Source organism: Fringilla coelebs (assembly GCF_963513975.1).
Source record: "Fringilla coelebs genome assembly, chromosome: 11".
Lineage (NCBI taxonomy): Eukaryota > Metazoa > Chordata > Aves > Passeriformes > Fringillidae > Fringilla > Fringilla coelebs.
In genome coordinates, this window is record NC_140037.1 from 8,075,150 (window position 1) to 8,088,458 (window position 13,309).

The 13,309-nt window shown below is 54.6% G+C and overlaps 1 protein-coding gene across 3 annotated transcripts; it reads right to left on the reverse strand.

Annotated features, from left to right (window-relative positions):
- Positions 1-1,185: 1,185 nt before the first annotated feature.
- On the reverse strand, positions 1,186-12,568 carry LOC311158033 (mitochondrial fission factor homolog A-like). 3 transcript variants are annotated; one of them, XM_084213142.1, is made up of 7 exons: positions 12,435-12,568; positions 8,956-9,151; positions 8,328-8,476; positions 7,512-7,600; positions 6,807-6,968; positions 3,991-4,069; positions 1,186-2,978 (listed from the first exon to the last, which is right to left on the reverse strand). In XM_084213142.1, exons 2-7 carry the CDS (start codon positions 9,149-9,151, stop codon positions 2,847-2,849), a joined length of 807 nt encoding a protein of 268 aa, XP_084069268.1. In that variant the 5' UTR covers positions 12,435-12,568; the 3' UTR covers positions 1,186-2,846. The 3 variants fall into 3 exon arrangements, with proteins under 3 accessions (XP_084069268.1, XP_084069267.1, XP_084069269.1); XM_084213141.1 differs by lacking the exon at positions 1,186-2,978 and adding an exon at positions 2,993-3,862; XM_084213143.1 differs by lacking the exons at positions 1,186-2,978; positions 6,807-6,968 and adding an exon at positions 2,993-3,862.
- Positions 12,569-13,309: the final 741 nt, after the last annotated feature.

Genomic DNA, 13,309 nt, shown 5'->3' on the forward strand with positions numbered 1-13,309 from the left:
GCCAGCTGCCCTGGGTCACTGTGCAGCCAGGGACAGGCACAGCCAGCAGCCCCAGCTGGGCTCAGGTGCTGCCACACCAGGGGATGCACCTGGATTGCTGCCCAGGGTTCTGCTCCCCCTCCCCTCCCAGCCCCAGCCCTGGGGAAGGGGAAGGATGGTGATTATTTCCCTGCTTCAGAGGTGTGCCACAGCTACTGCTAGGATGGAAAACGGGGGAAAGCAGACCCATTTTAACACCCTCACATCCACTTACCTCTCCTCCTGCTGGCAGAGCAGGGGACCAAAAGTGCTGCCCTGGAGTCCCAGCAAAGAGAGCTGCAGAGTTTGAAGGTGATCATGAAATGCACCTTTCACCAATTTCTGCCCTCTTATTCTGCTCAGGAAGTCATTCTAATGCCCAGTTAGCAAAAAAAATCTGCATCCCCAAGGCAATCAGAAGAGGTCAGCTCAGGATGTAACCATTAGCAGTGGCTGAGGCTGGATCCATCCCCAACAGGCACACGGAGTCCTGCGCCTTGTGCAGGGCTGATCTGAAAGCACCAGCACCTGGAGTCTCTTTTATCTTTGCTATCAAAGGTTTACCTCCTCCTTTCCCCTTCAAAGCTTTAAATTCCACTTGTTCTGATCTCCCTGAGCACCCACGCAGCAGGCAGTCCAAAGGAACAAACACAATTTCCCAGCCTGGGCTGGGGCTCCTGGGCGAGCACCCAGCAGCACAGGATGTCACCCTGCTCTTGTCCCCACATCACAGACTCCAGGTGACAGCTCACCAGGAGCACTGGCAGCAACGTGCCCCCCTTCCAATTCTCTTTTTGCTCCTTGCCTGCAGCTGCCTCCAAAGGGAACATGGGAACTCCAGAGCTGCTCCCTCGAGCACCATCGTGCACAAAACACTTTTATTTGCTGTGCAGTCGTCGTGGCAGTGGCCCTTGGGGACACCCAGCCCTGCCACGTGTGCTGCCTTGGGACAAAGCAGCCAGGAGGCGGAGAAAAAAGGAAATAAAAGCATCACACCCCAACAGGGGCAGCATTAACCAGAAGCTTTTCTACTCAAGATTCTCCCTCAGCTGGGGCTGAGACAGCCACGGGCAGGTGACAGTCCTGCTGCCAAGGGAATAAACCTTACCTGCTCCCACTTACTGGGACATCAGCACCAGACTCCACAGAAAATAAACACATCCAGAACACAAAGAGTTTATTAAAATATGCATTTTGTGGTCAGTGTTTCCAGATTTACACCAGCATTTATGCCTTACATAGAAGTCATATTGTATCTTCCACAACCTGCCAGTTACTAGCTCATGAGAACACATCCAGTCTGGCCACCTCTCCTCCAAACACCTTCAAGCCACACTTTGAAGGTGCTGTGCCTTCCCAAAGTCATCCCTTCTCACCCTAAAATAAACCCCAAACACAAGCTTCCTCCAAAACACATGAACACCTCTCAAAGGAGAGAAACCAGACAATTTCCCTCATTTCCTGGCCCCACTCACACCCCCTCACACAGAACAGCTGTGCCAGGTCCTCTGGTGACCCTGCCCCAGGAGCCACCCACCCTGCACATCCCCCTGCCCCAGCACAGCACCCAGCACACCACCCTGGCTCTGCTGTGAATCCCAGCCCTCTCCTCAGCTCAGCACTCAGCCCCAGGCTCAGAGCTGCAATTTTTTTGGGGACAGATAATTTATTAGTGCCTGTCCAGCTGCCAGATTTACAGTCACGGCCGCTCGGTGTGGTGTCAAGCAGAAAACGCCTGAGCACTGATGTCTGTAAATAAGCAATTGGGACATCTGGGTGACATGTAGATCCAGCTATAATTAGGTACAGGTGACACAGAGAGGTCCTGTTAAGCCTTGCCAAAACCTGCCCCCAGGGCCTGCGTGCACAACTCGAGCAGATGTGCTGGATGAACCACCAAAAACATCTCAAAGTCACCTCAGAATCAAGTGTTAATAAACTCTGGAGAAGGGAACAAACAGAAAAGCTGTTAAACTGAGCTTGTTCACAGCTGAAGAGCATCTGGGTCAGGAATTTCCCTCACCCATGCTCTTGCACCATCACTGAAGTTGCAGCTTGGCAGCAAGACCTGGGAGAGACGCTCCTCCACTCCCCTCTGCCACAGGGAGCCTAACAAATATCTGTTTTCCCTGACCTGTTTGGTGCTATTGCTGTTGCTCTGAGGTTTTATAATCCAGAGAGTCACCATGGGCAGCTTTCCCCTGTAAATCTCTCTGGGAAAGAGCCAAGCCCCTGGATAAGCCCAGAGATGTCAGCAAGGCTCTCACATCTGAACATCTGCAAAGCTGCTGTGGCTGCAGGGATGGGAGCTCCTGGCCCTCTCCTGGAAGAGGGGCTGTGGCACAGGAGACTGGCAGTGCCACCTCCACCAAGCAGCAGTTGCACAAGGAAGAAAAGAAAACCCAGCAGAAGTTTAGAAACACTCAGTCACTCTACAGAAGGTGAGGAATAGAGCACAGCAGCCGGCTGAGAACTTTCACGGGGTCAGAGCTGAGATCTCCAAGGTGGGATGTGGCCAGGCTGTGACTGTCACAGGACCCCACAAACACCCAGCTCCTCGGGTTTGCATCTCCTCTGGCAGCCTGAGGGCAGCTGCACAGGACAGACCCCTCCCGTGCCAGCCCCCAGCTCTTGGGAGACCTCAGCTCTTCACAGCAGCTCCTCACACCCTCACTGTCACCAAGCCTGAAGGACACACATTCCACAGTGCAGAAAGCAGTCCTAGTCAAGAAAAAAAAGAGTTTCACTGCTGGCAAGTACACGAGAAATGCTCCTCTCCCTGCCCTCACCCACCCTGCCAGGTGAGCAGGGGAGTCGGGCACGGGCTGTCATCTTCTGAGCCAGAGCCAGGTGTTGATGAGGCCAGCAGAGATCATCACAGAGTACAGCAGGGCCTCCTTCTGTCTCCAGGCGTGGCACTGCTCCTCCAGCACACGCAGCCTCCCCGAGATCCTGGCCAGCTGCAAGGGAAGCACAGGGCACGGGCAGCACCCAGGGGCACGGCACAGCACGGGGGCACAGCTGGGAGCTCTGCTCCTTCAGCGTAGGAGGGACAGGGGGAGGATGGTCAGATGGACAGACAGAGATCTCTGAAGCCAGGTTGTGGTTTATTGCCAAGGGCCTGGGTGCAGGGCTCTGCTGAGAGTTGCCAGGCACAGCTCAGAGCAGCCCCAAAGAGGGAGAGAGAGGTAAAGAGAGAGGTAAAGAGAAAGAAGGCAAGAGCGTGGTAAAGAGGAAGAGAGAGAGCAAAAGAGTAAAAGAGAGAGCAAGGTTCTTATTACAATACCATACATCTTCTGTGTTGACTATTCTAATTCTCACTGACCAATCTAACACAAGATACAAATCCTATAGCATTTACATACAGCCTATAAGAATCATTACATCACCACACTGTGTTACATTTTAAACCCTAAAAACTCCTCTTTGGGCCCTTCTGCCAAGCCAGCAGGGTCTGCTCTGCCCCTTGGAGCTGCCTGCAAGCAGAGGCTGTTGTTCCATCCAAAGGGGATTGCCTTCAGCTGGCCATGCCATTGTTTTCCAGTTGTTCAGTAACTGAGGGATCTCAGAGATTGCTTTCATTTCAATCTCACTTATGGTTTCCATATTCTCAAAACCTTTTGCCAGGCAATCATATTTACAAGGCTTTCCTGCTCCATCTTCCCCAACATTTCAGGTCCTCCTTCTCTAAAACAGAAGCTACCTTTGTGTGGGAGGAGTGGCAGCAGCACCTCGGGTCTGCAGCAGATGCTTCAGGAAGATTCTTCCCATCAGAGAGCATCTGAGCCCCCCTCACTGCCACCAGAGGGGTCTGGCTGGGTCCTGCAGCCCCTCGGAGCAGGAGCTTGATGGATAACACACATGTAAGCCCTCTCCTGAAGGCAGGACCAGTGTGACAGCACCAACCCACCAGGACCGAGCAGCTGCCCCTGCAGCCTCCTCACCCATCCCCTGAGGCTTTCCCCATCTCACCTGCCTTCTCATTGCTGCCACCTCTGTCACCCCCGCCTCCTCCGAGGTGCTCTCTGCAGCTGGGCTGGGCTCCTGGGAGCTGGGAAGGAAAGCAGAGATGCAGGGGGGCCAGAACTGCTCCTGGGGAGCAGCTGACCCCCACAAATGCAGCGCTGCCACAGGGAGCTGAGCCATGCAGTGTCACCATGGTATCTGCTGAAAAATCCCTTCACCGGGATTTCTTCTCCTGGGAAGCTGAGAGGCCTCAGAAAAGAATGAAAACAATAATTATCTGATTGCTTGGGAATGTGGTCTGGAGATCATTTCCCAACAGGTGCATCTTTGAGTAGTTCCATGTCAATTGTTTTTAATTAATGACCAATCACCATCAGCTTGTCAGGCTCTGAGGAGCTTTTATTATCATTCTTTTTGAGCCTTCTGATGTATCCTTTTCTCTTTCTTTAGTATAGTTTTAGAATATAATCTAATGTAATTACAATATAATCTAATTTAATTATAATATAATGTAATTATAATGTAATAGAATAGAATAGAATATTCAGCCTTCTGAGAACACGGAGTCAAATTCTCATCTCTCACCTCACAACACCACAATGCAAGGAGCGTGTGCCCAGGCTGTGCTGCACCAGGAGAAAGCAAACAGCCCCTGCACAGCATGCACTCATCTCTCCTGAACCCCCCCATGCACACTGGTACCCTCCAGCATGCACCAGACAGACAGACAGCACCGTGCCAGGACAGGTAACAGGAAACACATGCTTGTATTTCTTTAGAGGTGAGAGAAACAGAGAGAAAACATTTCTACTAAGCACCCATCCTCTGTAGGGCCAGGAGTTCACTGAGGGCTGGGTAAAACATCTCTAGAGCCAGCCAGGCCAGCAGGTGACAAGGACAGTGCTCAAGTGGAGGGGTGATCCTGTTTGCATCAGCAGGTCAGCAAGCTGCCATCAGCTGGAGGGAGCTATCACTTTTTGCTCTTGCAGCAAATTTTACCTGCAATTTGAAACATAAACAAGCAACCCAAATGTTCAGCACTTTCCTCCCTCCCTGGAAAAACGAGGACCCCCACTGGAATGAGCTGCTGCACTGGCAGAGGCAGCACAGAGCACTCATCTCCAGGGCAGCCCCTGGAGGCACAGCCTCACTGCAGGGTCCACACCACTGAATCACAAAATAAAGCAGACCCACAGTGAGAAAAATACAAATTCCTGTCATCGTAGGCCAGCCCAAAGTCAGCTATTCTACCACCAAAACTCCCCTGTGCACACAAATAACTCACACAGGCACTCACTGATCCCCTGGGGGTTAACAAGCCCCTAACCCCACTCCTGGGAGCCCTGGGGAGGAGAGGGAGTTTATCTCTGCTTGCTACATGATGCTGATCTCACTGAAGACAAGCCAGAAGAGCACGTGGAGATTCACTGAATCCCTGTCTGAAACTCCATTTGTGAGATAATACCTGCACAAAATGCAGCTGCAGTGTAAAATGACACTCACAACAGAAAGAAAATGCAATTTTCCCCAGTAGAGAACCATGAAAAAAAGGACACATCCTGCAGCTTTTCACTCAAAATCCCAGCTGATACAGGTAGACACCCTTTAAAGCAGAGACTAGAAATTGCCTTCTGGTGACTCATACCCTTCAAGAGGTCACTGTCAGCCAGATATTCCAGGCTCTGTCTGAGAGCAGACTTTGCTAAAATTTCAGGACAAACAAGTCAGCACAGTCTGGTTTTGTTTTTTTTCTACTGTTGCACAGGGGTACAAAGCTGTCATATTGAAGGGATGTCTGCATCTGAAGGGATGTAAAGCACTAAGAAGAGGTGTTTGAGGGTGGCTGCTTTCAAAGGGGCAGCAAGGCCTGGGGAGAAGCCCCAGAGTGACCCCACTGCATCACAGCAGCTCTGCAGACTACCATGGCCTGCATGTCCTCCACTGCTGCAGGGAAGAGGGAGAAGGTCTTTTGCAGCCACTAACCAGATCTCTTGGCCATTAAGAAACAAAAATGATGTTTGAAGACAGCCTCAGCCTCCAGTTTTTAAGAGCAGAGACATCACTTTGGATCCTCAGCAAGCAGCAGCCAGCTGGGGAGGGAAGGCAGGACGTGCCCCCGAGGATGGATGTGATGATGGATGCTGGTTCTCCTCCCTCTCTGCCTGGAGGCTTTGCTCAAGGAGAATGAGGAGGATTTAGATGTTCCTCCAGGTGCTCAGCAGCCTTAGAGCAGTGGGGACACCTTAAGGCTGCAAGGATGCCTTTGAGCAAAGAGAATTTACTGCAGCAGCACAGATGAGGGTGGGGGAGATGGCTCCTCCAGCACATCTGGAGGGACTGAGGCCACTGCACACCTGCTCCAGGGAGCACAAAGGGACACCACAGCCTGGCCAGGACACTGGCTGTGGGACGAGTTCATGCCAAGGCTGATCAAGAGCGACCAAGACACAGCCAAAGGTGCTCAGGGACAGCACCTGGGTCAGGCCACCTGCTCTGAATTTTCATTCCCTTCACACACCCCTCTCCAACAAGCCATGAAAGCACACAGAAAAATCAGTCCTCACTTAGCAGCACCCCCCAGCAATGCCACAGCAGCACAGGGGCACCCAGGGTGCCCAGGGACTGGTGTTAAGCTGAGCAGCAGACTCAAGCTGGGGTTAGTGAGGCTCACCAAGGCCTGGCACCCAGGACACGTGAGAAAGGAAGTGCAAGGCAGCCATGCAGGACCATCCTGCAGCCCAGAGCTTGCAGAGCTCGTGCCCCAGCAAGGCCCAGGCCAGTCCTGGCAGGGTGACAGAGAGCTAGCTCGGCACAAGTGTCACCTGCACGGCGCCGGGTCCCGCAGACAGTCCTGGACTCGGTGGAAGAGCACCTGGCCCAGCAGGTACATGGTCTGGAAGATGTTCTGCATGGAGTAGATCCTGCCTGGCTCTGTGAAGAGGGGCAGTGGGGCACTGGGAGCAGGCAGGGGACAGGAGTCTGGCCTGGGTGCACACAGAATCACGCCTGTTACTCCCTGTCTTGCACAGCAGGGCACAGCCTGGCACGAGGCACTGCCCCTCATCCCTTCAGCAGCTCCAAAATCTCTGGGCAATGCCACTGGCACCCAGATGGCATCAGCTGGGAGAACCCTCTCCAGCAGCCCCCAGGCTCAGAGGGCCACCTGACTGCTCCAAAGCCAAGCTCAGCTGTGTGCCACGCTGCTCTTCTGCCACCCAGGGCAGTTCTGGGCTTCAAGTGGGAGACAGCAGTCCCTGCTCCAGGACTAGCTCAGAGACAATTTCCCCACTGCAGAGACTCTGGAGCCCAAGGCCATGAGCAGAGGCCTGGGGAACAACACAGCTGCCTCCAAAGCTGCCCAGCACAAACACCTCTTCCTCTCATGGATGAGCAGGAACTGCACTGCTCTGATTTGGATCCCCCCTGCCCCTCCCAGGACACCCACACCAGAGAGCTCCAAAGCAGCCCTCCCAGTGGGAGGAGATGCTCTCCCCACCCGCCCTGGGTGGCTCTGGGCCCGTGCTCACCCCTCCTGGTGCTGTCCTGGGCTGTGCAAGGCCAGCTGGGCGCTGTCACTCGGGGTCCTGTCCCTCCGTGCCCTGCTGCTGTGGTGGCCCTGTGGGAATGGAACACAGCCACGTCAGCACAGGGCTGAGCCCAGCCTGGTGCCCTGGGTGGGCTGCAGGGCCCATCAGCACGGGGAGAGCACTCCTGGCAGCTCTGCAGGAGCCCCAGCCTGGTGATGCTGCTGCAGCTGGGGAGACGTGCCCAGAGCAGACAGAGGGTCCCCAGCACGAGCCTGCTGGGCTGAACCCTAGCCAGATCAAAAACCCTGAGCCTAACCCACCCAGGACCAGCTCTCCAATTTCAGGGAGGTTGAAGCACTTGAGGAGGCAGAACAGCAGCTCCAGCAGCCAAACCAAATCTTTGCCTGCCCACGCCTGGGACCTCTCTTTGAAAGGTTCTCACACAAGGCTAAAATCTGCTTTTGGCTCTGACCCCAGGACCCTTTACAGTGCTGTAATGAACCAGCTCTGCCTCATACTTCATCAGTAAGGAAAACAGGACTTAAAAAGTAGCAGCAGCAGCCAGTGGTGGGACTACAGATACCTCAGCCTACCCCCTGCTCACAAAATGCAGCAGGAGATGTGGCTGGATCAAGGTCCCAGCACACAGGTGTGCACTGCTCCTGGGTCAAGAGAGATCCACCATCCCTACCCCCTCACACCTAGGGCCTCCTGGAAGATGAATCCTGGCTTGGGGTGATAACAGCTATCTGGAGAACCCCAAATTTGGGACTGCTCCCCTTCCCACCCCAGCAGCCCGTCCCTGCCCCACGGTACCGATCGCTTGCGTCGCTGGGCGCTGGCTCTGCTGGCTGGGGGCAAGAAAGGGAGGTCCCCAGAGGGGTCTGGGGACATGTGCACCACCACAGAGGGGACCTTCCTAGGCTGGGTCAACAGCACTGGCCTCAAACCGGTGTCTGATATCTCTACAGGAAGGAGAGAGGGAAGAATTAAGCCAACCTGAGCGGCCTCAGGAGAGGGAAGAGAGATGCACCCACCTGGAGAGTCAAGCCTGTGTTTAGTGCCAGATGAACACTATGCCCTGGGATTTTTGGGCAGCCCAGAGAGGCAGAGTCACTGCTTCAGGACAGCAAGGCTTCAGAGCTGTCAAAGACAGGGCCAAACATCCTGCCTGCCAAAGCAGGGACCCTACCAAAGGCCAAGAGGGAACTGCGAGAGACATGGAGGGAGATGCCTCCACATTTTGCTCCTCTCCTGTTGGAATTAAGGGTTCCTTTGCCCACATCTCCCCGAGCCATCCACCACCCTGCCCTGCATTCCTGAAGAGAACTGCCTGCATCACCTGCCCCCATCCTCTCCTCTAGCAAAGCAAAGGGGGCTTTATAAAGGGCTTCTACCCCCTAGGATGTTGTGCCCCACCCCAAAAGACAACCCAGGGCTTTACCTGCCAGAGAAATCCTCTCAGGGATGTGCATCCGAAAGGACGCAGGGACATCCTCTGCCACTGTCCCCCTGTCCCCAGGGCTGCAGCTCTCTGCCACCTTCAGCCTGCTGGGAACCTGCATCCTCTGGTTGATGGCCTCTGTGAAGAGCAGGTCACAGCGCACCCGGTTCAGGTCCAGTCCCCAGAGTGGCCACATCTGGAGGTGAAGAAGGAGGGATGACAAGGGACTTCACCTCTGGGAAGTCACAGCTGGACTAATTACCAAAGAACAGCCTTGCCCTGAATGGGTCACAGCTGTGATTAATAAAGAGAAGGGTGAGAAAAGGGGTGGGTTGGGTAGCTAGGGAGAGCCTAGGGGGACTTAGAGAAAGAAGATCTTGAGGAGCAATCTAAAGAGACACAAAGGAGAATGAAATAAGGAAGAGAGTTGCTGCTACAAAAGATCTGCTGTGAGGTCAGTCTGGGTCTGATAAAATTAGAGCCTGCAGTCACAGTTGAGCCAGGTGAAAGCCTGTGGTCAGAGGCAGCAAGGAAACACCTGCAGTCATATTCCAGCAGAGTCTGTCAGAGAAGCCAACAGCAGGAGTTTGCTGTAGTCAGTCAGGATGGCTAAGCTGTGAAGAAGAATAAACAGGGCCCTTTTTCATGCTGTTAAGTGAGAGTCTGTGCCTTGGCTCATTTCTACCCCTGAGGAGAGGTCTGCTGCAACACACATCTTTGCAGGTGTCCTGGGGTTTCACACAGAGGGAAGGAAAGCTGCAAAGTGGCAACAGGAGCAGCGCTTCCAAAAGTGACAACAGGGACAGCTCCTCCTGCACAGGGACAACACAACATGCTGCAAGACAGCTGAAACACAGGCAGAAACAAAAGACAGACCCTGCAGGAGGGGTCTGGGACAAGGGGATATCCACAGTGCCCAGCTGGCAGGACAAGGTGTCCTGGTGCCATGTATGAGCTTAGCCCCCACTGATAGCAAGGAAAGGGCTCAGCACACAGTTCAGTGCTATTGGAAAAAATTATTTTCCATCCTGAAGTAACATTTTTATGAGGACTGAAATCACATTTTTGTGTTCATATGCACCTTTGAGGAAAAATGAGGTTTTCTAAAAGCAAAGCACACTTTTTTGGTGATGGGCCTCCAGGTTACCACAGGAAAGGCTTTGGTGCTCAGCTTTTTTCCCACACACGTTCACTGCAGTATCCCCAGGGTCTCACCCCATTCCACCCCGATCCAGCATTCCTCAGGTCACCCACATCCAGCAAGGATGGGCTTTGTCCTGAACACAGCTGCCAGATGCTGAACCACCCTCCCAGAGGGGAAGAAAACCACACATCCCCTTCCTCAGCTTGGAGCAGAGCCCCCACCTCAGCTTTCTTCCAGACAGGGACACAGCCCCAGCTCTCCTGGGAGCAGCTGACAGCAGGACTGGGACATGGGATGTTGGATTATATTTATTTTTTTACTTAGAGGTGGCACAACTGAGAGGTGTTTTAAAATCTTTTATTCTATTTTAATCTTATGTGAAGGGTGAGACAATACAGATGTTAAAACTTATGCTATTATAATCAGAAGTTAACTATTTCTTAATTACAATACACCTTAAGTTGCCCTTGTATGATGGGTAAATCTTTTTTCTCCATGTTTTCTTTGGATGGTTTTTCTTAACACTAGGTGTTATCACAGTGAGCTTTAAGAATTTTCTATAAATCTACTTCCCACAATGGGACACAGACACAACCTGGGGCTTTCAGCAAACTCAGTGGCCCTGTGCCTCACTTTCCCTTTGGCCAACTCCCAGGGTTTTGAGAAGTGCTCTGGGGCCAAAATGTCCCAAGACTTTCACTGAGCCACACAAGCAGAGGGCAATCAATGTACACATTTGGAGGAGGAGCCCCAAAAGTCACCTTCCTGGCTCCCAGCATATGCACTCTTTATTCTTTCCCAAAAAGTTGCAGCTGAGGAGAAAACCCCAACAAGCAAGAGGTGCTGAGGCTGGAAGAGCCCAGCACTGCCCAGGCACTCCAAACATGCATGCACAGCATCCTGCACCCTCCTTGCTGACACCTTTTGGTCTCACTGTGCCCAGAAAGGTCCTTCTTTGCTTCTAGAAAAAAATCTCCACCCTAAGAGGCCACTTTGGACCTCCTCACCTTCCCCAGCCCCCTGCAACCCTTTAGGATTCCCCCCAGGGTAGAGGAGCAGAAGGGAATCCCTGGGGAAGGACCTTGGGACCTGTCCCCTGCCACTGCCAGGCCTTGACACTCTGGGTACAGGAGGGTGGCAGAACCAGCTCTGCACTGGCACAACCAGCACTTCCAGTGATCACTCACCTCCTCCTCTGCCATTAAAAACCTTTTTATTACTCAGGGATTCACCCAGCACACAGACACTGCATCCCTGTCCTGCACTGGGTCTGTCCTGGAGGCACTGTGGGGACACAGTGGGGGCCCCACACCCTCCCCACCACCCTGGCCAGCCCCAGCCCATGGGTCTCATCTCACACACACTCCCAAAGCCCCACACAAACTGGATTTTTGCAGGCACCTCCTACTCAGAAACAGGACAGTAATTCCTGGGATGGTCCCAAAATGTGTCAATCCCACAGGAGAAACCTGCCTCAGACCCCAGCCAGGGTACACAGCCATGGAGAGCACCAGGATTCTCCCTCACTGTGGTGCTGCAGAGAGCCAACAGCCTGTGCTGCATTCCCAGCCTGTTCTCTGGGAAACCAGCTGATATTAATAACAGTAAATCTGGAGAGGGCAGATCTGTTCATTTTCTAATCACCTGTGAAACCACTGCAGCTCCCAAGGAACACAGGGATGGGAGGGGGTGAGAAGCAGGCTCTGAGACTAAGCTATTAAGAAAGGGGAAAAAAAACTTCAGCTGTCAAAACTCATAAGAACGAAATGCTTAAGTGGCTGGATTTCCTCCTTTAACTTTCTTTAGGGCTTTTTCGAGCTCTTGCCAAGCACGCCCCACTCGCCTGGAGAGGCTCAGCCTCTCCTCTGGCACTTCTCCTTGGATTTGCAGCGACAGGGAATTTCCGGCTCACTAAACCAGAGCAGCTTTACGTCCTGCAAGCCAGGAAAACCTGCCCTGGGGAGGGAAACCCCACAACCCCCCTCTCTGTGTCCCTCTCCAGCCCGGGACACCCCAAACGCGGCAGGCAGGGGCCAGCCTGGTGCAGCACACCGCGTTCGGGCTGGGGAGCTGCAGGGGACACGGGTTTGCTCCCAGCTCTGCCCTGCGGCTCGGGGACACCCCCTGTCCGGGCAGAGAGGGGCACGGGCACGGCAGGGCAAATCACCCGGCTCGGGGTGAGCCCGCTGCCCCGGCACAGGGGGGTCCCACGCCCTCCCGGCCCTGGGGACATCCCGGCCCTGCCCGGGGACGCTGCAGCGGCCCGCAGAGCCCCGTGCGAGCGGACAAGGGGGACACTGCGGCCGGGGAGGGACACGGGACACGGGACACTTACTGTGTAGCGCACACGACGCAACTTGTCGGACCTGTAAACAGCCGGGACGGGACGGGGCGGTGCCGGCGGGGGCAGCCCGGCCCCCCGGTAATGAGCCCGGCCCCCGGTGTCCAGCCCTGCCCTCCCGGTGTCCAGCCCGGCTCTCCCGTAATTAGCCCGGCCCCCCCGGTGTCCAGCCCTGCCCCCGGTGTCCAGCCCTGCCCCCCCGGTGTCCAGCCCGGCTCCCGGTGTCCAGCCCAGCCCCCGGTGTCCAGCCCTGCCCCCCCGGTGTCCAGCCCAGCCCCCCCGGTGTTCAGCCGCTCCCTCCTCGCTTAAAGCCGCAGCCGGCGATTAACGCGTTGCGACTCATCCTGGTGCCACCTCCCCCGGGAGCTCTCCTGTCCCCAGCCCTGCTCAGCCCCGTGCTAGAACACAGGGATTGCTGTCGCCGGGGGCAGAAGCAAACCCAGGACCTTTCCCCGTGTCCCCATCCCCGGGCAAACCCCGCAGCCCCCGGCCCAGCACAGCCCCGGGCCGCCCTGTGCCGGAGCTAATCTCTGCCCTCCGCAGCGATAAATGATCCCTTCGGGATTAACGGCAGTTTTAAACACTTCTGAATGGGGACAGGGCCCAAGACCTGACCGTAAAATCTGGGTTTGAAAGGACTTAAAATAAATCCCCCGCTGCCCTAGTCTTGCTATTTAAAGGGGATTATCTAAGGGGTTTAGGAGCGCACAGAGGATGGCAGGACAACCTGTGCACCTCAATCCCCTCAAAGACCCTCAGAAAACCTTTCTGCATCTCACCTGCCGGCAGCTCGGGGCTCGCAGGACACCCTTCAGGTTTCTCAGAGCTCACCGCACGGCCAGGTGAAGTTCAGCGCTCCAGTTGGATGT